At 36.0% G+C, this 25,823-nt stretch overlaps 2 protein-coding genes across 2 annotated transcripts in view; one reads left to right on the top strand and one right to left on the bottom strand.

Moving 5' to 3' along the window:
* LOC136766526 (serine/threonine-protein kinase 32B-like) overlaps positions 1-14,644 on the bottom strand; it is a 68,648-nt gene extending 54,004 nt beyond the window's left edge. Inside the window, exons 1-2 of the mRNA XM_066720040.1 lie at positions 14,091-14,644; positions 695-750 (exon numbers count right to left, since the gene is read on the bottom strand). Of these exons, the coding sequence (XP_066576137.1) occupies positions 695-750; positions 14,091-14,142 (108 nt within the window). The 5' untranslated portion in view covers positions 14,143-14,644. The remainder of the gene's footprint in view (positions 1-694; positions 751-14,090) is intronic.
* Positions 14,645-21,287: 6,643 nt separating this feature from the next.
* cytl1 (cytokine like 1) lies at positions 21,288-23,582 on the top strand. Its single transcript, XM_066720039.1, has 4 exons — positions 21,288-21,586; positions 21,710-21,754; positions 22,627-22,773; positions 22,862-23,582. The coding sequence occupies exons 1-4, from the start codon at positions 21,440-21,442 to the stop codon at positions 22,958-22,960; spliced, it is 438 nt and encodes a 145-aa protein (XP_066576136.1). The 5' UTR covers positions 21,288-21,439; the 3' UTR covers positions 22,961-23,582.
* Positions 23,583-25,823: the final 2,241 nt, after the last annotated feature.

Raw genomic sequence — 25,823 nt, 5'->3', positions numbered from 1 at the left:
ACAACACATGTTGGTGTAGGCTATTCTACTGCCACTGACTCGTCATTATATCAGAACATGCAACAGTTAACTCCCCTGGCCATTCACCTGGGCTACTCAACCCACTCCTCCCCAAGTCGATAATATCGAATATCACGTTGTTTGCACATCTATCATCTGCGATATGCTAGGTCTTTAACTAAATCAAAGAGATGGGCCCACATTACTCCTGTTTTTACAAAATGGCTTTCTTAAACTAACTATTTCTAACATTGCTGATGTTTTTATCTTTTATGTTTTTATTGTTTTCTGTATATTATTTTTATATTATTTTGAAGAAATGAATTAATTCCATTAATTCCATATATTTTAGTATGAAAGGCTGCTATATAAATACATTATTATTATTATTATTATTATTATTATTATTATTATTATTATTATTATTATTATTATCATCTTTGGCAACATCAGTAAATTAAAGGGTCAGGCCTTTTTGAAGAAGGGTTAGGTTGAAGAAACAAATGTAATTTCTTTGGATTCCCCTTTAAGTATTATACAGAACATTAACATATTTAAAAGGCTGAGGCAATGACTGACAAATTCCTATAACATTACAGCCGATCTCGGGAGGGATTTCATCTCCTATGCACAATTTCACAATCAATATATATAATGGCTATACATCAATTTATCAAAATCTGATCCTACTCACCTTTCCAAAACTCCCCTTTCCAATGGCTCTGAGAATTTGAAAATGGTCAAAGTTAACTGGAAAAGACAAGAAAAAAAAGAAGAGAATGCTTTTCATATGCATGTTATTTTAAACATTGTTACAAATATTCCATGTTTATGGTCTGGGTGTAGGGAGAAATTAAGGTCTAGAGGACATCTGGTCAAGACATCAATAGAGACGTACAAGAGTCTAGAAACAGATATAAACTATTATCATGGTAAAAGCACACTAAAACATATACAATTTTCACATGTAAACCTGTATCTTATGTGAACATTGTCATAAGTTTAATAAGAGGTGGCTTTTGAATATTCTATTCAGTCTCCTAAAACAAAGACATAATTGTACAGTGTCTAGCTGGGTGACTGGGTGTCTAGCAAATATCTCTATAAAAGTAGAACTGCACTGGTTTGCAATCTCTGGGAAAGCTGCTAAATTATAGTGGAAATTTACAGTTGTAAACTTTCATAAGGGAATCGGTGAGTATGAAATTCACAACATACAGTGGACACATATATAAACCCATACGTGTGGACGTTATTCTCCTGGGTGAAAAACCTAATGTTAGACATCTGGTTTGACTAATAAAATTCAGAACCTATGTCAAACAGTCTGCCAGTTCTGTACATTTATTCTCCATGGACTGTCTGAACCATAAAGTCTCCACACTCTAACAGATGGTCAAACATGCTATAGAGAAATCAAACACCACATATTGAAATGCTATCAGCTTTAATCCAGGTACTATACTTAAAGAGTGCATATTGCATGTATATCTTGTTGGACTGACACACACCCTGAATTTGAAATCTGGTTAATACATTATGGCTTTTCCCAATACTTCAGCAGATATATACACACAGATACAGACACCTATGATATGGATAGATAGAGAGAGAGAGATATCAATAAATATATGTTTAGATAGAGATAGATGGATAGATACTATAAGTACAAATGGTAAAACAAGAATGAGGATAGATTTATTCAGGAATACTTGAAAGAATGGTATAGAGTACAAATATGGGAACCGTGTAAACAAAAAGCCATTGCTTTTATAGAAAAAAGTGGGATTCCATTATTGGAATCAAAGTAAACAAAAACACAGCGAAAATGTCCACCCTTGCCCTGTAGTTATCACAGGAGTCTGAAACGTTCACCTATTATCTAGAATCTTTCAAAATTGCAGGTTCTGGTATTTCCTAACACAGACAACAGGCTGAGAATGGTGAATATCTCTCGACATCAGTTGCATTCAATTTCTTCAATGCAATTTAAGGGTAATGAGTTGAAAATTCCAAATGAAAATATGAATGTTTAAATGAACAAGAAAATTCTCGACTGCTGACATCTGTGCCGATTATGAGAAGAGTTATCAAAAAAGCAAAAGTGCAAAGGTTGTGATGTCACAATAAAATGTGTTATCCTTTTCCCTCTGAAGTTTTATTTCACTTGGTATTGCAAGTAATAAAATGTATAAAATAAACTTGAATCGTTGATGTTTAAATGTAACAACCAGACAGAATTACAATAATGTAAAAACAAATGCATGTGTATTTTATGCAAGAATTTGCCACGACTACTGAGGTCTATCAAGTAGTAAATAGACTAAGGTTATTTAAATTAATACATACTTTTCATATTTAATTTAGTTTTGAGTGTACGTTTTCTGTTTTTGCTGCATTTATTTAGATATAAATCCTCACAAACCCATTTTGAAGAGCACCACAATGTGTGCAGTGATCTGTAGCAAGGACTGTGAACAGTTTGAATTTAAATTCCTAAGTGTCTTCTATGAAGTGTTGCTTTACAGGTGTGGGCTGTAATAATACAATGAGCAACATACTTCTGAAAGAGGAGCAGTAGTGCATCATTAGTAAGATGTTGTAGAATGCAATTATCCCCAAAAGCAAGGGTTCTCTGTAATGGAGTAGGAGTGTGAGTGAGTACAGTATGTCTGTGCTAAACATATGTTTTCGGTGGGAACCTCAGCCTTCTGTTCCATTCATAGCAGTCGTTCAAAGCAGTAGTCAGACACGTCAGACATTTCACACACTGAATCTGAAAGTCAGAGGAAGGATTAGACCGAAGTCACTCATAACTCTGTGAGTGGGAGCTCACTTCTACTTATAGCTCTCAATCATGGAAAAAACAGATGGAAATGTGAGCAGAATGTAGGATGAGCACTTTAAAGGGTTCCTAACTATTTCAATTATTCAAAGGAGGGGGAAGCCCCAAGCGTGGTAGTTGTGAGTGCAGATGTTATATAATCAGTAACATACACATGTACTGTGAAAACTGTGTAAATAATCGAACTTCTCACTTTGAACCTGTTGCAGCCATATTACGTATGTCAACATTATATACTGTAGACAAATGAATACATCAATAAAGTCCTGCCTGATGTTGAATTAGATATAGAGTAGCATTTTAAATGGTGTCTTCATTTTTGTTTTATATTCACCCTGAGTCAGAATAGAGAAGACTATTAACTAATTCTGTTGTATTTTTCCAACAGGAGCTTGTAAAAACCTGCAGGGGTTATTGCAATTTGCCTACCTGTTTCTCCCACTGGCAAGTCGAAATGACAAATGACTTGAACTTGAACGAAAACCTGAATGTGGAGCTCTCTGATTTTAGTCTCCCGGTAATTTCTCTTCCCCACCCTATTACTGTATACATGAAACCACTATTTACAATATTGTCAGTGTCAACTCTACTGCAAACTGCAAAATGTACAAATAGTTTTGAAGATGATATAATCAGAGCACGACCATACCTATTCATGTGGTCGCAGTTCTGACAAAAATCAATAGCTGTTAAGGAGGTAATCTCAAGTTTGTTTTTCAAATGAAAACATCACCCACCAAGAAGCCAGCTTTTTAAAGAGCTATTTCTTTTCTATTGATCCATGTAGAAATAGGGTAGAGTGCAGATTTGCTCAACAGGTTAAGTGTAAAGCAAATAGAAACCTGCAGCTGCAACTATACACTGATATGTATCACATGGTGAAATATAAGACCTTTTGAAACACATGAGAGAAAATAGTTGCAGTATATATTACAGATAACAAGTCTTCTGAATGTGCATGGTATTATCTCTTAAGATAATTATACATTTCTCAGATTGACTTTAATTCAATTGTACTTTTGGGTTATTAGAATTCCACCTAACAAAAATGTGCATACAGGGATTCTGAGTCATTCAAAAGTTAGTATTGGATTCCTGTACTACGCTGTCAGTTGCATGCTATCTTATTTATGAGTTCACAATGTAAACAATTTGTTCAATTTGTTTCAGTAAATCTTTATTTAGTGTAAATACTTAATAATAATAATAAAATAATTTGGTTTTATTACTTTTGACAATTGATCGGTTTAATTAGTTTTTAGGAAGGTCAAACTATCCCAGAGGTATTCAGTAAAGATACATAAATAAATATGGTGTTTGCCAATACACAGTGAGCAAACAAGATTATATTTGCAATACAGTTGACAGGACCAAATGTTCTCCCAAGTTGTAATCTATTTATTTATTTAATTAATGCATACATAGAAGACATGATCTCTGGTAGAATAAAACTCAGAAAGTCAGAGGTGTTTATGTATAGATTACAATACGTAAATACAAAATAATTGAATTTCTTCCAATTTGACAACTTATTCATTAATGTCAAAAAATATATAAATAAACAAATAATGATATTAAATCCCTGATCTCACTGGCAGAAAATAAATAGTACCTGACAGGCCTTTGAAATACATGAATATATGGCTTAACACAGTTAACCAGTTAATCTCCAAATATCCAATGAATGATATTCAATTACTTAAACTTTATTAGTTGCATATTGGCCATCTCTGTTTGAAGCCTGACTTTAAAGTGCAACTGGGTTTCAGATAGAATACTTTCTTTTTATACTCTTATTCTTTTGAATTGAAAAAGTCCTTAGTCGTCCAGTTCTATTATAAAACATGACATCATTATAGATGGTACTTTTGACAGAAACATGTCCTTTTCTATGTAATCTCTTGACATATGAAAGTGTTTATCAATGTCTGAGCCATTTGGATTTTTTATTGCGATCATTCATTCAATTTGTGAAAGGCATTGAGAACACTGTAGCAGCTGTTGAGGTTTTGTAATGTGATTTGGGACTTGTATTGATGATCCCTTTTGGGTTTGCTGTATCAAGGCAAAATGCTAAAGGTAGCTCCCCCAGGGTATTCTTAAATGATTTCCTATTTAGTGCCTGCTCTCTTGTAACAACAACTCTCTTATTTTCAGGCTAAACTTTACCCTTAAACACACCTCAAACCCCCCTGGACCTAGAAACTCTCAGTCAGCTGTGCACCACCCCTAGACCTGCTGCTAATAGTACAGCATTTGAGTCTAGCTGGCACCAGAGTGTAGGACACACTACCCTGTGGGACAGGCTCTTTACTTTACTCATTTTACTCAAGTTACAAATGCAAACACAGAAAGGCCTGTTGGAGAACATATAACCTGTACTTGCCATCACATAGTAGAATAAGTACCAACAGAAGCAATGCACCCTTCTTACAGATCAGATATTTTGCCGTTTTCCCTTCCGTTTTCAATTGCACACTTGTTGAAGTCACATCAGTGTTAATTAATTTCCCACAAGGTTCCCAGTCATTGTTTTTTCAATACGGTGAGGAAACAGAAATAACAATCCAGCTGGAGATCGGTATGTCAATGATGAGATCTGGCTTGTGCTGCAATCCTCTTTAAAGCACTCAGGCTCTGACACATGTAATAACATATTCATAACTCATCCAAACACAGAGTGGAGGAAAGGGGAAACTAACATGAGCTTAAAATCTTAGCTGATACTTCGATGGCGATATTTCAAGTTTGTACCGACGTATGGATTCCAGAATGCAGACCGTTGACTCCTAAAAACCCAGAGCAGCATTATTATCAAAGCTTTACTGGATGTATTTACACTCACCTAAAGGATTATTAGGAACACCATACTAGTACTGTGTTTGACCCCCTTTCGCCTTCAGAACTGCCTTAATTCTACGTGGCATTGATTCAACAAGGTGCTGAAAGCATTCTTTAGAAATGTTGGCCCATATTGATAGGATAGCATCTTGCAGTTGATGGAGATTTGTGGGATGCACATCCAGGGCACGAAGCTCCCGTTCCACCACATCCCAAAGATGCTCTATTGGGTTGAGATCTGGTGACTGTGGGGGCCAGTTTAGTACAGTGAACTCATTGTCATGTTCAAGAAACCAATTTGAAATGATTCGACCTTTGTGACATGGTGCATTATCCTGCTGGAAGTAGCCATCAGAGGATGGGTGCATGGTGGTCATAAAGGGATGGACATGGTCAGAAACAATGCTCAGGTAGGCCGTGGCATTTAAACGATGCCCAATTGACACTAAGGGGCCTAAAGTGTGCCAAGAAAACATCCCCCACACCATTACACCACCACCACCAGCCTGCACAGTGGTAACAAGGCATGATGGATCCATGTTCTCATTCTGTTTACGCCAAATTCTGACTCTACCATCTGAATGTCTCAACAGAAATCGAGACTCATCAGACCAGGCAACATTTTTCCAGTCTTCAACTGTCCAATTTTGGTGAGCTTGTGCAAATTGTAGCCTCTTTTTCCTATTTGTAGTGGAGATGAGTGGTACCCGGTGGGGTCTTCTGCTGTTGTAGCCCATCCGCCTCAAGGTTGTACGTGTTGTGGCTTCACAAATGCTTTGCTGCATACCTCGGTTGTAACGAGTGGTTATTTCAGTCAAAGTTGCTCTTCTATCAGCTTGAATCAGTCGGCCCATTCTCCTCTGACCTCTAGCATCAACAAGGCATTTTCGCCCACAGGACTGCCGCATACTGGATGTTTTTCCCTTTTCACACCATTCTTTGTAAACCCTAGAAATGGTTGTGCGTGAAAATCCCAGTAACTGAGCAGATTGTGAAATACTCAGACCGGCCCGTCTGGCACCAACAACCATGCCAAGCTCAAAATTGCTTAAATCACCTTTCTTTCCCATTCAGACATTCAGTTTGGAGTTCAGGAGATTGTCTTGACCAGGACCACACCCCTAAATGCATTGAAGCAACTGCCATGTGATTGGTTGGTTAGATAATTGCATTAATGAGAAATTGAACAGGTGTTCCTAATAATCCTTTAGGTGAGTGTATATTATATTTGGTATCATAATACCTTGATTGTATTTGTGTAAATATGACAGCTTGTATGAAGCATTACATGTTGTGTCAGTGGTTGAAATTAAATGAAAAGCTACAGGACCACAAATCTTCATTCGGAATCTATCAGATCCAGAGCAGCCCCCAGGCAAAACTACAATGTGCTGCCATTACTGTGTTTTCCCTTTTGTTCCTTGAGTAAATCATCAAGAATTGCTCTGACATGTTAGGGCAGAAGGCTTTAGGCCTTAGTGCAACACAAAGGCTTCTGTTTACTTGCCTCTTAAAATAGTGCAGCCTTTTGTGACATGTGGTCATGTTTCAAAATGCCCTCAACCATAGCCACAGTCAGACAAAGTACTGTTATGTACACTTGCTTGCCTTGGTTTTCTCAGTGGCCTTATTAGACATTGTTCACCAGAGACAGATAACAGGATTTAGCTATGAAATATCTGCACAGCGCTTGCAGAGGGAGCTTTCATTCTTGGCTAAGACATGTAATGGGGTATAGCTTGCTGTACGTTATTCTTTTATTGTAAATTAAAAATAATGGTTAATATACAACTTTCCAGGTTGTGAAATAAAAAAGAATTGAATAAATGAAATGCAAATAAATTTAAATACTACAGAATAAACTTGTTTTTAAATGTTGTTGGCATAGTGCATCAGTTTCTTTCAAAGTAAAACATGAAAGCTTTAAAAACTGACATGATTCACATTTCAGGTTTCTATTCCATAAGTCTGTCATAAGATATAAAGCTGTTCTGATCATCTTGAACCATTTACCCACTCATCCACAGCAACCTTATAAGATTACTTGTATAAGTGAACCATACAAGAGCTCTCCGTGCTTTGTGACGTCATGGAAATGTAGCAGGGCATCGCTAAGAAACCTTTTCTGAAATGACTGAAACAATTTGTTGTAGCTCACTGGCTCATTTATCCTGATGACTAATGCCTTTCAAATGTTACAGTCATTAAAGTCACCAGATGTAAGTGACGAACACAGATGCACATACTCCTTTATGTGTCAACGGCTGCCAAACATTTATGCTAAATTATAATGAATAAATCAAGTATTTTTACTTCTCTGACAGAAACTTCAAAAAAGGAGATGCGTAGTGGAGGCATACAATAATTAAATTAGCATACTGTATGAAGGAGGTGTCTAACGTCCTTACAGGAGTCTTAGAGAATTTCATCATTACAGATTTCCATCAAATCATTGCTTCATTCTTCACTGAATAGTTATGAACAAAAATAAGTCTTCTGTACACTTCACATGTAAAACAAACTCCTGTTTTCATTTGAAGTCCCTAGGTACCCCGACAGTCAGTGTTGTTTCTGAGATGGTTTTTCTAAGCTGGCAGAGATTTAAAATAGTGTAGTTCTACAAACTTCTGCAGTTCTAGTCCCAAAATTACAAGAAACCACATTATTTGCATTGCATGCTTTTAATAAATCTGCTAGGGCAGGAATAGTTTTCCGACCTTTTATCTCAAAAATAAAACTGTATGATGTTTCAATATATAATATTGTATAATTTATTTATGAAATAGAATTATAAAGTTTGTGCCTAAATGCATAGATTTCAATACAAATATGTATTGTGGGTTATGATCAATAGGAACTGTTGCCATGGATGAGTAATGTTGAATTTATGTATGGAGTAACAAAATCATATAAAACTGCAATGTATCATTCTTCTGTATTGTTCTGCCATCAAAAACATATGTGGCAGCTTTATAACTTTGGAATCAGCAGTGAGATAGAGTGAGAGAGAGAGAGCACATTTGATTAAATCTATTCAAGCTATGCAAGTTTAGTCATCAGTACTCAAGAAATCAAAACATTGATAAAACGTACATAAATCGTATTAAGTATTTCTACAACAACGCCACATCTACCAGACCAAGAGACTGACAAGATCAAGATCTTCACAGAAGTGCTTCAGGAAACACATTCTCTCCAAAACTCTTCACGGCAACACTTGAGAAGTGTTGTAATAGACTGACAATAGACTAACAACGATTTACTGATAGCATAGCCATCATTACAAAAACACCTGCAGATCAGTAATTTAGAACTCAAGAACTTGGATACACGTAAGAAACCTGGACTCAAAATTAATTTGATTAAAACCAGTGTTCAAGCTAAATTGAAAATTAAGTGAACAGTTATGTCTATCTTGGATAACAAATATGTGAAAATTTAGATCTTATGGAAGAAATGATAAGAGAAATAAAAATCGGATGGAGTATATTCCGAAGAAATGGCATGCTATTAAAAGGAAAGTTACCAATATGCCTGAAGAAAAAAGTATTTGATCAATGCATACTACCAATGCTCACCTATGGACAGAAATTCTAAACTTTGACCCAATATAAAACTACACAACTGTTGTGTGTTCAGTTGTGACTTCATTTTTAGTAAGGTGCAACTTTCTTTTAATCATAAATGTAACTGCTATGATGTACAGGTATTTCATTTACTATCAGCTGATGGGCCAAAGTTTTGATTTAATCCCACCCCTGGTCACTAAATACAAGAATTATACAGAGACTGCAAACTGCAAACAACACAGAGAAGCATGGAAAGATGTATGCTTGGAATAACAATAAGAGACAGAGAAAAATGATCAGAGAACAAACAAATATATGTCACATCATTGAAACAGTGAAAATCCTAAATTGTCACTGGGCTGGACACATTGCATGAAGAACAAAAGATGCTACAGAACAGATGCCAAAGAGAAAAATGACCTAGAAGAAGATCACATAAAAGATCAAATAAGAAGTTCTGCTGGTGTGACAGTGAAATAAGATGCTTTTCACTGAAAACAAATTTAAATAAGTTGGGGAGACCATCAATCAACAGTGGATATATATACGTATACCCCACTCATTTAAGAACAAGAATATAGCTGCAAGCAGCGATACAAGGGGCCAAGTACACATCTACACAGTACCATTCAGTCGAACACATTATAATGTAGTTCAAAACTGCTGTTTATGACACTTTATGCAATTTCACCATTGTTGAAATATGATTGGCTCATGGCGGCCATCTTGTTCCGTCAATCATTTTGCCTTAAACAAATCTGATATAGGACCTAGCCAAGGGCATGTGTACAAAATTTTGAATCAATCAGACCAACCGTTTCAGAGTAGATATTTGAAAATTATCCAAAGTTGACTTTAAATCCAAGATGGACACCATGCCATATGGCCTGCATATTCCACATGGCATAGCTCTGCATAAGACTCTCCAATTTTATGAAGTTTTGTGAGTTTTAATTTTTTTCCAATTTTAAGATGGCCACCAACTTATTGGTGACCTTGGACCACAATATTGCATATGGGACTAATTCTGTCAAAGAACAATGAGTCACACACATTCTAACATTGTACAATACTACAATATATGCAAGTTTGTACAATTCAACCTTTGCTGAAATTTGATTGGCTCATGGTGGCCATTTTGTTGTATGAATCAACTTGCTTTGAACATATCGAGGAGGTCAAGTGTTAAAAATGTTCTCTCAATCAGACCAGCAGTTATAGAGAAGAAGATCTTTGAATATTCATGGCCAATCCAACATGGCGGAAAAACCATGTGACGTATCCACTTGTCTTGAACAAATCTGAATATAGGTCATAACATAACTTCACACACAAAGTTTCACATCTGTACCATAAGCGGTTTCTGAGAAAATGTTTGTAGATTGTCCAAAAAGTGTGACTTAATCCAATATGGCCACCAGAACATGTAACATATGGCCTCCATATTGCATATGGCATAGCTATACATAGCCATCTATCACTGTATTAAGTTTCATGACTTTTCGTCCAGCAGTTTGGTTTTTCATAGGCTTTTTTAAAAAATGGCAGAAAAATAATAATAATCCTAACAATAACAATAGGGTTCCAGCAAACTTCATTGCTTGGCCCCCTAATTATTCAAATCCACAGTGAGTCATAAATCAAAGAAAGCACATCCTCCCTGCAGTCACAATAAACCCCCTCCCTTGGAATAAAGTGCTGGCAATCCAGAAAAAAAATAGAGAATGTTTAAAAAATAGGAAAAAATATATAATATTGGGACCAAAACATGATGGAACTGAAAGTTCTGTAGGAGAATTGAAAATGAAGCAAAAGCATCAGTCAGGAGCTCGAAGCTTCATCAGATTAAAATTACGTTTACAAAAAATATGGTGAGTTTATGGAGTTTATTATAATTTGTAGTATTGCTAAACAGTGAGATACTATTGTACATGCATGCATTTGTTATTCTTGAGCAATTCATATAATTATTAATTAAGAATAATAACCAATAAAGTTACCCAATTGAAATACATTTCCACACATTAACATTATCCATAGTAAGTAAATGACTCATGCAGTAACGCTTTCCACACAATTCATTCCACGTGCTGTCATACACCACTGGTTAGTGAACTGGGAAAGTACATACAGCATGTAGTAAAGGGCTAACTATGCGCAAGACATGTTACTGCTGTTTAGTGCGTGAGGCTCTGAGAAAGATTCCTTGTTTCTGCTCATAAGTAAATTTTACTTGCAGCTTTGCTTGCAGTTTTGCTTGATATACTCTGTCACTGAAAAGTTTCCACAAGCATCTGTTGATGTTGTTTCTTGGCAACCAGGAGCTCTATGAATAAAGAAAACACTAGGCCTTTATTCCTCAACTGCAGTAGTCACACCTATCCTTGGGCTTTAACTTTAATCATGTTAAATTACATGGGCAATGATTGAGACCATTTAATCCTCAAGTGTACAAGAAAAATGCTTATATCTATTGAATAGCAGCACTGCATTGTAGACCAAAGGAAGAAAGAAAAAAAAAAAACGAATGTACATACCTTTTCATTCAAGTGTTTCGATCAAGAGCTAGTATATCAGCATTTCTTTTACTGCCAGATATAAAATAATGTATAACAAGTATTCACATTTTATTGTAAAACTACATTACTTCTGTTAATTACCTTAAGCACTATATTTTAATTTATAAAAATAAATCACATTAATATGCCAAAAATTACAAAAGCAAATGTGTATCAGGTATCACCTATTTTGTTAAAGTTATAATATAATGTAATTGTGTTACTGAATGTTATTTGTCTTTGAAAGGCATCAAGCAATATTATTATTATTATTATTATAACCCATTCATAGCCCCATTCTCCCTATTTTAATTTACAATGTATAATTATACTGTAGGTGTGTTCTTTATGTACTGTAGGAGTTCACAAATTAAATTCTAAGTCTGGTTTGAAGTTGAATTAAGATATCCATGTAGCTCACAAACAGCATAACCAAAGAAAGGGTTAATGCCACAGCAGTTAGCACACATTGAGCTCTATAGCACAGAGATCACTGGTTTGAATAGGAAACAAAGGAAACGTGTCATTGCCCACTAATCCATGGTTCTGTGTGAAATTGGCAGAGTTCTGCCACATCTGGCATGGTTTAAGTTGGTCAGGATGCCCTTAGCTTGCCATGCAACAGTGACTCCTTTGACATAATGTTCACCTAAGAGCCTTCAGTGTTACCTGTGATAATGACATCCATCCTCCTCACGATACTATAGTTATGTTGTTTGTACTGTGGACTCACAGTGTGAAAAGAAGCAGATGGCTTGCCAGAGACAATTTAGAAGGACACCTTTTAGCTTCCTAAGTCTATGCTGGCACAGATGACAGAGCATTGAGCTGAGTTGAATTTCACATAGCAATTACAAAACTGGGGTGTTACACACACATACAATCTGTGAGTCTAAATTTAAAAATGAATAAAATGAGGATAGGCTACTAAAGCTGATGAAATGTAATATTTCAAAGGTTTGCTTTAAAAACAAAATCAGCATCTTGCTGTGTAGACCTGCACAGTTCAATATCTATTATCCTGTTGCTTTTAAAGCTGAGTCATTGCTGTAATATATTAAAATGCAGGAGAACCTCCTATAAATAGGAATCTATTGTTATGATTTACATACAAGTCTGTTTTCTTTGCTACCTGTCTTATTATATATATGTATATATACATATAAATGAACCATTACAAAATCTATTGCCATGTGCAACTTTGGAGTATGTCTTCCTACAACTATTAAAATGTAAGGAGAAGAGTAAGAAACAGTATTTATAACAACAGTAGTAGCAATTGCAGTTCCATCATAACTCTCTTTACAGCTAATATTTGCTTTTTGCCTGTTTGTTTATATTTTATTTCTGTATTAAGCCCATTTATATTATAAAATACAAAAAGGTAATGAATCGTATTATAATCTAGCTCACTTGGATAACCAAGCCTAACTGAAATGACACTACTGTACTTTACATATCACATGTTGATAAGCTTCACCCCAGCAAAGTGCAATTTCACAGAGAAGAGGATGATATTAAATCATTTTTGAAAACGTAAGCAATCTAAAATGAATGTCCTCAGATAAATTAACTGGAACTGTATTTGCTTTCGAGTTTTGAGAAAGGTAAAATTAAGTCAGAGGTCCACTTAAAAGGGATCCGTCTATTTAAATAATAAACTCCACTCTGTGCACTTGTAGAATAGTGAATTAAGGTGACGGAGCAACAATTTTATTACATAACATGTCATTTTAAGAAACTTGTAACATCTAGCACCATTGCCCAATTTATAAAAGGACACATCCGTTACTAGCCTGGGGGGGTTGATATTAATATATTGCCTAAGTAGACGATCCGCAGCAATTAAACAAACTCCATTCCAGATGTAGGTATCAGTAATTAAACCACTCATTATTTTGAATGTAGGCTATACATGCATATTCATATAAAATCAATCAATCAATCAATCAATCAATCAATAAAACATAAAGTGTGCTTTCATTTAAATGATACACAGTGGACACAGTATTATTAACTTATCAGCTACGTGAAATCAGATCCTCGAAACCAAAATACGTTTTTCTGTTGGTTATCCGAATAGATTGACCATGAACAAACACACGTATACGTCGGTCCTGCAGTAAATATGCAACCCATTTTCAATGTGCATTATTGTACACGAATATGTCTCTCAGAGCAGTGAGGAGACTGGCTTGTCTGTAAGCGCTTGTGCAGCAGTGTGTGGAAGTGCATGCTAAACCCTGCACAGAAGCAGCACTTCGGACAGCTCCTTACCGTCCTCATTCTCATCAAACACCGGAGTTTTGTGGGAGTGATTTGCGCCCATATTACGGAGCTTCTTCCAGCACCCCCAGACAATCTCCGGCAATTTCCACCACGGGCATCCCACGATAGAAAAGAAAAAGAAAGTAGCATGTATTTTTAATGCTTTGAGTTGATTTTCCACCTAGGATCCTTAAGTTCTTTCAAGTTTTCTTCCTTCCCGTTGTTAACAAGAATAGCAAAGCCACGCGTTTTCATCCATGGTCTCGGACTAGTGCAGCCTCTGATTCAAGCCTTTGCGAGACGCGAGTCTAGAGCATCCCCATCGAAGCATATACAAAAGAAAAGGCAATCCTTTATATATGTACAAATATCACTGGGAACGAGGACAAGTCTTCAGTTTCTTCTGGAAATAAATGCACCCCTCTATTGGCTAATTGGATCCATTTTCCAGAAGGGGCTGTTTTGAGCGGGGAAGCTGAGGTAGATACTAGCTCCCAGGTTGTAAGTCAATGAAATGACTGAAAGACTTCTTTCTCCCAACAGATACGCTGATAAAGGAAATTATGGAAACCCTACTGGCAGGTGCTGTTAGAGCGACTCCGCTGATGATTAACTCTTAGAGGGAAACACCGTCCAGATAAAGAAAGGATACATTTGTATATCCTTCAGCCAAGAAATGCTAAAAATAGATCATTGATATCCAGCTTGATTAAATAAGAGAAAACACGTGTGGCTACTGTGGCCAATTAAAAAATATGAGAGGTGGCTCTAGACTGCTCAGTACCAAAGCCTATGGTATGGGGGCATGATGTTACATTGTAAAATATCCATAATAAATACATATATTTAGTTAAACTTGGTAAATCAAGTATTCTCATCTGAAGTACCTTTACGTGCATTTATATTTCTACAGACAAGAGTTGAGGCAATTCAATGTTGTCTTATTACTGTATGTGAAAAACAAACTTCTACATTAATGTATTGATACTAAAAGATCTGTGTCTGCAACACATTTTATGTAGGTACCAAACGGAAACTAACAGGATAGCTATTCTCTATTGACTTTCTACTCTGTAAAGGGTTGGTTTATATCTATTTCTTTTTGGTCAAATTTCTCAATCCAGTATGTTATTATTCTAAGAACTCAAGTTGTGCTATTGTATGCCGTAAACCACCTTTAATTGTCATGTATTTCCAAGACTTTGTGTTCGTAAACACCTCCTGTGCTATCAAGAAATGAATGCTTCTTAATTTACAATTCTGCTTTTCTGGTCTTGCTTTGTGCGTTGAACTAATAGGTAAGTAATTCTACAATCTCTTCCACAATGTTTGAAATGTCAATACAATCATAGCTCATTTGTTAGAAACAGAAGTTACCACTATTCAAATATGTGTTGCTGTCCATTTATGCAGTATCTGAATCCTGGCAACATTTGGTTGAATGTGTTGTACAGCAGGTAACAATTTTAAAGTGTAAATAAACAGAATGAAAATTCAACAACACACCCTTCTCAAATCCTGATGAAATCTTCATGTTGAAAGGAAAACAAATTACTTACATTACAGCAAAGAAGAGAACATGTTGGTATACTAATGCAAATTAGCCTCAGTCGATTTGGCCTGTTGTTCATAGTCAATGGGAACACAATAACGGATGTGCTACTCCCAGCTCAGCTAAACTAGGCATCCAACTGGGAACCTTCCAGTTGTACAGGTTGCTTTACATATAATATTAGGTGGGGGTGAATCAAGGTTCAAAACATGAATGCAGAAAAATGGGTTGTGTCAAGATTACACAAAAACCCTGAGGATACTGGCGTTTTGTGGTAACAGGTACTCTAACAGCAGTAGCAATGGCTGCACACTCTATGGCTGCCTAGGAAAGGACACTATTTATTTCATTCATTGAAACATTTGAATCTTTTTGCTCCATGGATCAGATCATAGTGCTTTCTAAGTCTTTTATTAGAGACAACTTTTCCCAATAAATACTCTGTGTGCATCACTGAGATCCCAGAAACAATCTACAGTTATGTCCATAAATATTTGGACATTGACACAATTGTCATCATTTTGGCTCTGTACACCACCACAATGGATTTGAAAGGAAACAATCAATATGATCTTTAAGTGTAGACTTCCATCTTTAATTTGAGGGGAGTTACATCCAAATTGGGTGAACGTTGTAGGAATTACATAATTTTTTATATGTGATCCCCGCAGTTTTAGGGGCTCCAATACTTGGTGCAAATCCTTTGCAGTCAATGACTGCCTGAAGTCTGGAACCCATAGACATCACCAGATGCTGGGTTTCTTCCCTGGTGATGCTCTGCCAGGCCTGCACTGCAGCTGTCTTTAGTTCCTACTCATTCTTGGGGCGTTCAAAAATGGTGACAATTGTGTCTCTGTCCAAATATTTTTGGACCTAACTGTACAATGCATGTTTCTGGAATTAAGTTCTAGACTGAAGAATGAACACAATATTAAGAAATTAAGAAGTATGATACAGTAATGGCAACAGTATATTCTCATACTTAAACAGACAATCCATAAGTGTTCAGAAGTATGACCCAGTAGCACCTAGTCAGACACACAGAGATACATTTTGTGAGTACCTATTGTTAAATTGTACAAATATTTAGAAACCATTGTCCACATTCAAAGGGAGCAGCCTTATATTTTGCCACTGGTTACAATTACTATACTTACAAATTACTAACTGACGATACAATGGAATCACTAATGAATCACGTAGGATAAATACCAGTAACAGACAATCTTATCACAGAAATTGTTACTCAACTTTAAGTAAATAACTGATTACAACTATTTGTTTTCTGTAATGTATATCTAAACAGATGCTTAAAATGAGTGCCAGGTTTGTATTTGGAAAAACAGACAACTCTAGAGGGACACCTAGTGTTACTTTTCAAGACCTTCAGGCACAGTATCCACACATCAGTCTTTATTTCTTAGAAATTCTCTCCATACCAACAGTTTTCATTTAGGAATGTTAAAATGTAATATATAATTTATAGATATTGCCCTTAAGAATTTCCAGATAAATTTGCATTGAAAATGTTTGTAGTTAATGTAACTTAAATTGAAATATACACTACCATTCAAAAGATGTGTTTGAATAGGAAGTATAGGAAAATGAACAGGAAATATAGTCATTGACAAATAATGATTTTAATTGAAATAATAATTGTGTCCTTCAAACTTTGCCTTCGTCAAAGAATCCTCCGTTTGCAGCAATTACAGCCTTGCAGACCTTTGTCATTCTAGTTGTCAATGTGTTGAGGTAATCTGAAGAGATTTCACCCCATGCTTCCTGAAGCACCTCCCACAAGTTGGATTGGCTTGATGGGCACTTCTTACGTACCATACGGTCAAGCTGCTCCCACAACAGCTCAATAGGGTTGAGATCCGGTGACTGTGCTGGCCACTCCATTACAGACAGAATACCAGCTGACCGCTTCTTCCCTAAATAGTTCTTGCATAGTTTGGAGCTGTGCTTTGGGTCATTGTCCTGTTGTAGGAGGAAATTGGCTGTAATCAAGCGCCGTCCACAGGGTATGGCATGGCGTTGCAAAATGGAGTGATAGCCTTCCTTCTTCAAGATCCCTTTTACCCTGTACAAATCTCCCACTTTACCACTACCAAAGCACCCCCAGACCATCACATCGCCTCCACCATGCTTGACAGATGGCGTCAAGCACTCCTCCAGCATCTTTTAATTGGTCTGCATCTCACAAATGTCCTTCTTTGTGATCCGAACACCTCAAACTTAGATTCGTCTATCCATAGCACTTTTTCCAATCTGTGTTCTTTTGCCCATAGTAATCATTTATTTTTATTGGCCAGTCTAAGATATGGCTTTTTCTTTGTAACTCTGCCTAGAAGGCCAGCATCCTGGAGTCGCCTCTTCACTGTTGACATTGAGACTGGTGTTTTGTGGTTACTATTTAATGAAGCTGCAAGTTAAGGACCTGTGAGGCGTCCATTTCTCAAACCAGACACTCTAATGTATTTGTTCTCCTGCTCAGTTGTGTCCCACTCCTCTTTCTATTCTGGTTAGACCCAGTTGGCGCTGTTCTGTGACGGGAGTAGTACACAGCGTTGTACGAGATCTTCAGTTTCTTGGCAATTTCTTGCATGGAATAGCCTTCATTTCTCAGAACAGGAATAGACTGACGAGTTTCAGAAGAAAGTTCTTTGTTTCTGGCCATTTTGAGCCTGTAATTGAACCTACAATTGCTGATGCTCCAGATACTCAACTAGTCTAAAGAAGGCCAGTTTTATTGCTTCTTTAATCAGCACAACAGTTTTCTGCTGTGTTAACATAATTGCAAAAGGGATTTCTAATGATCAATTAGCTGTTTAAAATTATAATCCTGGATTAGCAAACAATGTGCCATTGGAACACAGGACTGATGGTTGCTGATAATGGGCCTCTGTACGCCTATGTAGATATTCCATTACAAATCAGCCGTTTCCAGCTACAATAGTTATTTACAACAGTAACAATGTCTACACTGTTTTTCTGATCAATTTTATGTTATTTTAATAGACAACAAATTTGCTTTTCTTTCAAAATCAAGGACATTTCTAAGTGACCCCAAACTTTTGAACGGTAGTGTATTTTACATGAATTTCATATTTTCTTGTTATACTTAATTAAGTTTTACTAGTTATCAATGTAAACATTTCAGACTGAAACTGAATTATTGATCTGTTTGTGATTTGGTTATCTTGAATAGTTATTCCTCTACAATCTAGAGGAAAAATAAAATAAAATTGTTGTATATAAAAAAACCTATATAACCTAAAAAATATATTTTGAAATGTATGACGGTGATCTTACCCACTGTAAAATACCATTATACACTCACCTAAAGGATTATTAGGAACACCTGTTCAATTTCTCATTAATGCAATTATCTAAACAACCAATCACATGGCAGTTGCTTCAATGCATTTAGGGGTGTGGTCCTGGTCAAGACAATCTCCTGAACTCCAAACTGAATGTCTGAATGGGAAAGAAAGGTGATTTAAGCAATTTTGAGCGTGGCATGGTTGTTGGTGCCAGACGGGCCGGTCTGAGTATTTCACAATCTGCTCAGTTACTGGGATTTTCACGCACAACCATTTCTAGGGTTTACAAAGAATGGTGTGAAAAGGGATAAACATCCAGTATGCGGCAGTCCTGTGGGCGAAAATGCCTTGTTGATGCTAGAGGTCAGAGGAGAATGGGCCGACTGATTCAAGCTGATAGAAGAGCAACTTTGACTGAAATAACCACTCGTTACAACCGAGGTATGCAGCAAAGCATTTGTGAAGCCACAACACGTACAACCTTGAGGCGGATGGGCTACAACAGCAGAAGACCCCACCGGGTACCACTCATCTCCACTACAAATAGGAAAAAGAGGCTACAATTTGCACAAGCTCACCAAAATTGGACAGTTGAAGACTGGAAAAATGTTGCCTGGTCTGATGAGTCTCGATTTCTGTTGAGACATTCAGATGGTAGAGTCAGAATTTGGCGTAAACAGAATGAGAACATGGATCCATCATGCCTTGTTACCACTGTGCAGGCTGGTGGTGGTGGTGTAATGGTGTGGGGGATGTTTTCTTGGCACACTTTAGGCCCCTTAGTGCCAATTGGGCATCGTTTAAATGCCACGGCCTACCTGAGCATTGTTTCTGACCATGTCCATCCCTTTATGACCACCATGTACCCATCCTCTGATGGCTACTTCCAGCAGGATAATGCACCATGTCACAAAGGTCGAATCATTTCAAATTGGTTTCTTGAACATGACAATGAGTTCACTGTACTAAACTGGCCCCCACAGTCACCAGATCTCAACCCAATAGAGCATCTTTGGGATGTGGGGGAACGGGAGCTTCGTGCCCTGGATGTGCATCCCACAAATCTCCATCAACTGCAAGATGCTATCCTATCAATATGGGCCAACATTTCTAAAGAATGCTTTCAGCACCTTGTTGAATCAATGCCACGTAGAATTAAGGCAGTTCTGAAGGCGAAAGGGGGTCAAACACAGTATTAGTATGGTGTTCCTAATAATCCTTTAGGTGAGTGTATATCTGTGTAAGAAAAGGGGATGTACAATGAATTTTGATAGTGCTTTCAATATGGTACAAATTTCATTTTTTAGTCAAACAAGATGAATGAGATGCATGTTTTGGTTTATTCAGTGCAGGAATATATATTGTTTATTTTTCTTGTCTTTATTTTAAAGGGAGTCATGGCTTACAATATGCAATTGAGGCAGTTCAACCAGAAAATGCAAACCAGCCATGCAAGTAATTCAAAGAGGGATTCAGTTAAATAAATGGCATTTCAAAACACTCAGCTCAAGCTTCACAAACCCTTTTATACTCTTTCTACTTTGCAATTCGTCCAGAATCTGCAAGACAATACTGTTTTATTTTACTTTACATGTATACTCTACTTATATACTAATGTATTTGAAAAGCAAGTTAATAAGTTTAAATGACATATGGTTACAGCTGTACAATAGTGATTGATGTATGAAAAATAATGAACTTTTACTTTTTATTCATTATTCATTGAAAACCATCAGAAAACCCCCAATCAAAGTTAAACATCACAAATACCATGGACTTTATTTGTATGTATGACATTTAGTCATTAGTGTTATTGCTTGTAGTTTTGATTTGTATAATAAGGGAGGGATAGCATTTTTATTTGTGAGAGTTAGTGTAAGAAGACACAGTCAGTTTTCACTCTACTGCTTTCAAACTCGGACACAAACATCCCTGAATATCCACTCATGACACTGCACTGTGTCACCATGTAGCAGCTTTTGATGTTAAGACATGTGTACTGAGGATTAGGCAAAGTTGCTTATACACTTTAATAATGTCAAGTATATGAAGATGAGCAATGTATAGTGGTTTCCCCTATCAAAACAATTCACCAGAATAGTTTCGGTCAAAGGGATCTGTTTCTTATCAATTTAAAAAATAATTTATACTTAACAACATAATTGAAAGCCAAACAAAGAAAGTAATAACTAACATATTTCTTAAAGGTTTATATCCCTTACAAATATGCGGTGTTAGGGCAGCCCTAGAGGTGCACTACACACACATACCTTACTAATCTGATTCATTAGCTGAAGGGTTGCACGGTGACCTGAATGCGGCGTGTTTCTTAAAGTTTACAACAGCCTGTAGCCCTAGACGTCACTGCTGTGTATCCCTCCAGCTGTTGAAAAGCAGGGAAACTGAGAGGCAGGAGTTAGTTTCCTACCCACTGCTTTGTTTCTCCATCAGTCTTTGCAGAACATCTGGGGAGCTCCAGTATGAAACTGGGAGTCGGGGTTTTGGCTATTTTGAGCACTTTGCTTGTCCTGGCAAACTGTGCTCCACCGACATGTTACTCCAGAGTGTTAGGGCTGAGCAAAGAAATTATGGATAGTCTGGAAAAGTTACAAAAATACCAACGTACGGTAAGTTTAACTTTTAATTTATTTTTTAAATAATAATATTAATATTACTATGGATAATAATAATAATAATAATAATAATAATAATAATAATAATAATAATAATAATATGTTGTTGTTTTTCAGAAATCGTGTGTTGAGGTGTTACCCAAAATGTATCTTGATGTCCATGTGAGTTCAACTTTGTTGCTTTAAAAATGCGCATGCTATGTATTACATATGTATACTCATGTATTATGTATTACGTAATGGTTGTTAATTATCCGAATATCATGTGGGGGTGCTTACTGTAATATGTATTTATTTGAAGTTTATTATTAGTCAACATATACTACAACGGCGTTAGTAGTCTCTATACAATTATATGGTTGACCTTCAGTTGAGTAGGATTTCTACATTACAAATGCGATTTATACTTATTTATTATAGTTTTATTTACCAGTTTTCTAAAATAATACTCATCTCTTACTAAACATCGTTGAGTGACTTCATGATACAACTGAATATATTTGTCAAATATTTGCACAAATGAGACTCCTATGTGTTATGTATAAACTAAGATATGTATCACTTTCCATATGTGCATTAATCAGGCAACCAACCTCCTCTCATATCGAGGTAATGTCATCATAATGAGTAATGGCTCTCACGTCTTGTGGGTATTTTTAGGGCTGTTTCGTTATTTGAACAAGAAGGAAAAACTTGTGGCTGTTAACTTTCAAATTGTAATCAAGTACATCATTTTACACTGCACATACACATTTCTTATGTTAAATTTGTTATTTATTGCATTTATTATTCTTTTCTAAATCTTTACTAAAAACGTGTTTAATATGAATATAAATATAAATTGTATGTTCTATTTTTATTTGAAAAAGTATGGAATTTAAGCAGAATATTAATTTAGTTATAACATTAAATGTTTAATTTGTACAATCAAGCTATTCATATAATTAGAAAGTTCACCGAAAACACCAGTTCACTTACTTGTGTATGTATACATAAAGGTGTTTGTTTTTACTAAACTGTGATTATTTTCCCAGAACTCTTGTGTTATGCCTAAACTGCGAGACTTCCTGTATATGCTGGAGAATCTCACCACTCCAGAGTGCAGGGAGCGCCCCAGAATAAAAGCCCTGAATCGCAGAGTCAGAAGCCTGTATATCATTATCAACAAAGTCTGCTACAGGGTACATGCCAAAACTATTTGTATTATTCTGTCTTGCCTTTGGCCTGCTATGGTATCGACCACTAACTTTGTCTTCATTTATTAAACAGGACCTGGTGTTTTTTACTGATGACTGTGATGCACTGGAAACTGGTGAAAGTACACCAAGACACAGAGAAGACAGACTTCAGCTTTATCAAGAAAGTTGAAAAGAAAACGTTTCAGTTGTGGCATAGCACACTGGATAATTGATAGGGCGTTTCAGGCAGTTGAGGTTTAATTACTTCAAAGAAGGAATATTTTGGCAAAATATACCAGAGGATGTCAAGCCTCACACAGGAAATGAAGTAAATGCCTTTCATTCCTAAAACCTGGTAAAAATAGGACGGAAAATGAACATGCTTCTTTTGACTGCAGCTTAGACAATACACTATGATACTACTATGATAGGAGATGTAAAGGCTTTCAAAATAGATGTTTATATATAAGCTCAGTCACATAGGTAAAGAGTATATTCACGACCAGAAACTCAGAATTTTAAAGCAAGTACTCAAAGAGAGTTCTGCACAATTCCATATGAGAGCACTGAATATATTGTACTTGCTAGGCTTCACTTTAAAATAGTTACAAGTTCACCTTCCTCTTTTTTGATTGAAATATCTGTTTTATATTTTTTTCTACTTTAGAAAATATGTTTTAATAATACAGTTCCTGTTTCATTCAATTTTAATTTTACTAACTTCTTTTACAAATAATTTACATAATTGTGTATTTGTTTTTATTATAATTACATCTTGCTTCTTGCTTATGTATTTTTTTTGTATGCAATAAAACATTGTCTTAGTAAATAATAGTAAATAGCATTTTATAACTATATGTTTAATTATTCTGCATTATTCTACCTAGTAAGTTGCTTGTGCTTTTTGTACAGATATCATTAATAATTACTGATTTATTATTAATCAAAATCACCACAAAATCCCATTTAAAACAATGGTGGACCAATCAAAATTTCATTCCATTCTGATAGCCAATTAGTAGTAAGAACTTACAGCCATTCAATATAATATGTAGAATGGTGTCCCCTGAAAGTAGAAACATCTGGTGTCCCATTAACGGTGATAAGACCATACAGATATTTATGTATGTTCATATTATATTTCTTACTAAGACACCACAATATGTATGTTGTGCTTTATGTTGAAGCACTTCTTAATCTGTGACGTAGAGACATTTCAATGAATGCACCCTGTCGCAATGAACATTTTGAAAAATGTTTTTACCATTATTACTATGACAGTAAGATATATAGATAATGAAATAGCTAAATAAATACATTATACAGGAACTGTACAAGTTTGGATATTTCGACTCCCACATACAGATCTTAGAATCCTTACTTGTGGATTATGAGACAGATTTTTCTTCAATTTTATCAAGATTATGAATAATAAACTCTGAAAAGCGTAATATGGGGAAATGAAGTACAGTACAACAACACAGAAAAATGACTAGAAACTGATGACAAGGAGAGCATGCTGGATATCAGCAACAGACATTTTGCTGATTTAAATATTCAAATTATCTCAACAAGCATACAGGTAGGGTTTGTCTCACATATATATGTTGCCACATGTATTTTATGTTTTTCTGGTCTTCTTAAACACATACCAATGAACAACCAACAAATGTCAATAAAACAATACAGTCAAAGCATTTGTAGCCTAGGTGTAGGCCTAATCAGTCTGTGTTTGACCAATAATTTACCAGTCATGGTCTACTGTTTATTCATAGACTTCATAGGCCTTAATATATTTGATAATGTTTTGTACCTGTTCTCAGTCTCTGTTGACAGGAATTTACGCACACATTGTGATGATGTAGTGCCAACCAAGTGACGTGACTTTCCCAAGTATTAGCACAACATAACAACAACAACAACAACTCTCTCAAAAGCACTTGAGGACCAGAATCATTGGAGTGATATTCGGTAGCTTAAGAACCCAGTAAAGAATTGAAGTCTTTGAAGTTCAGAGAATAATATATTTATTTACCGAGCTCAGAAAAATCATGTGCAAGGGGTAACCCCGCAGTGAAACTAAATTATTAGCAGAAATTACTACAGTTTTAAAGGGAAAATGACGTAGGGTACTGTGATAATTATCCAATCACAAGTTCCAGAAAATGCCAGCTCTGCAGAGTTTGTAGGATGTTCTTCCAGAGGGAGGGAGGCGGTCATCATGGAAGCAGGTGTCTTCCTGTTATGGCATACAAACTGCCCAATCTCACAGTTTTCTCTAACGATGGACAATGAGGTAATCAAACACTATAATGTAACATCTTCAGCCTTGAGAGAAGAACAGGAAATCCACAAACAGACACTAAGCCAACTGGCAAAAACATGTGGGCTGAACATCCGTGGGTTGTACTCTTATCATAGAAAAGCAGAAGTGGAAGCAGAGAGAGAAACGTCTAGAGGATATACCCTTAATAGCCGCCTTGTTGACTATTGCTAGCTTGATAAATCCAATTTTCTAGCCCTGTATACATGCTCTTATTTTTAATGCTAATATTAATATATAACATTATACAGTTAATATAAAACATTATACAGGGTTCCTCATTAGCCATCACCAATTTATATTTCAACCATTAAGAGAAATCGGTACCTGTTTGCTTCTATTCTTGCAGCAGCCTCATCTCCAGGGGAATTTACTAGCCAAACTACCGATACATTTGTTTGATTAGTTGCCAAGATTACTCTGGCTGGACATAAGGAACAACCGACTCCAGAGATTACCTCCACAAGTTGGCCAATGCAGGTTCATATAATTGCAAACACATTTTATGAAACTTAAGAAACTAGATGGAGCCTGCTATTAAAAGTACAATACATTTTTAGATAGGCTACGTTCAGTTCTTATACATTTGAGAAATATGCAAACTTTGTGTGTAATCTGATTCTGTCTTCAGAAACTGTAAAACAAAACAAAGCACAACAAAACACTCAAAGTCAAACAATATAGAACTACTTTAAATAAGCAATCATGTCTTCCTCAGGGACACTGTCTA

The sequence above is a fragment of the Amia ocellicauda genome, chromosome 13 (genome assembly GCF_036373705.1).
Source record: "Amia ocellicauda isolate fAmiCal2 chromosome 13, fAmiCal2.hap1, whole genome shotgun sequence".
Classification (NCBI taxonomy): domain Eukaryota; kingdom Metazoa; phylum Chordata; class Actinopteri; order Amiiformes; family Amiidae; genus Amia; species Amia ocellicauda.
Note: the sequence above shows the minus strand (reverse complement) of the source record. Positions and strands in the feature narration are given on the sequence as shown.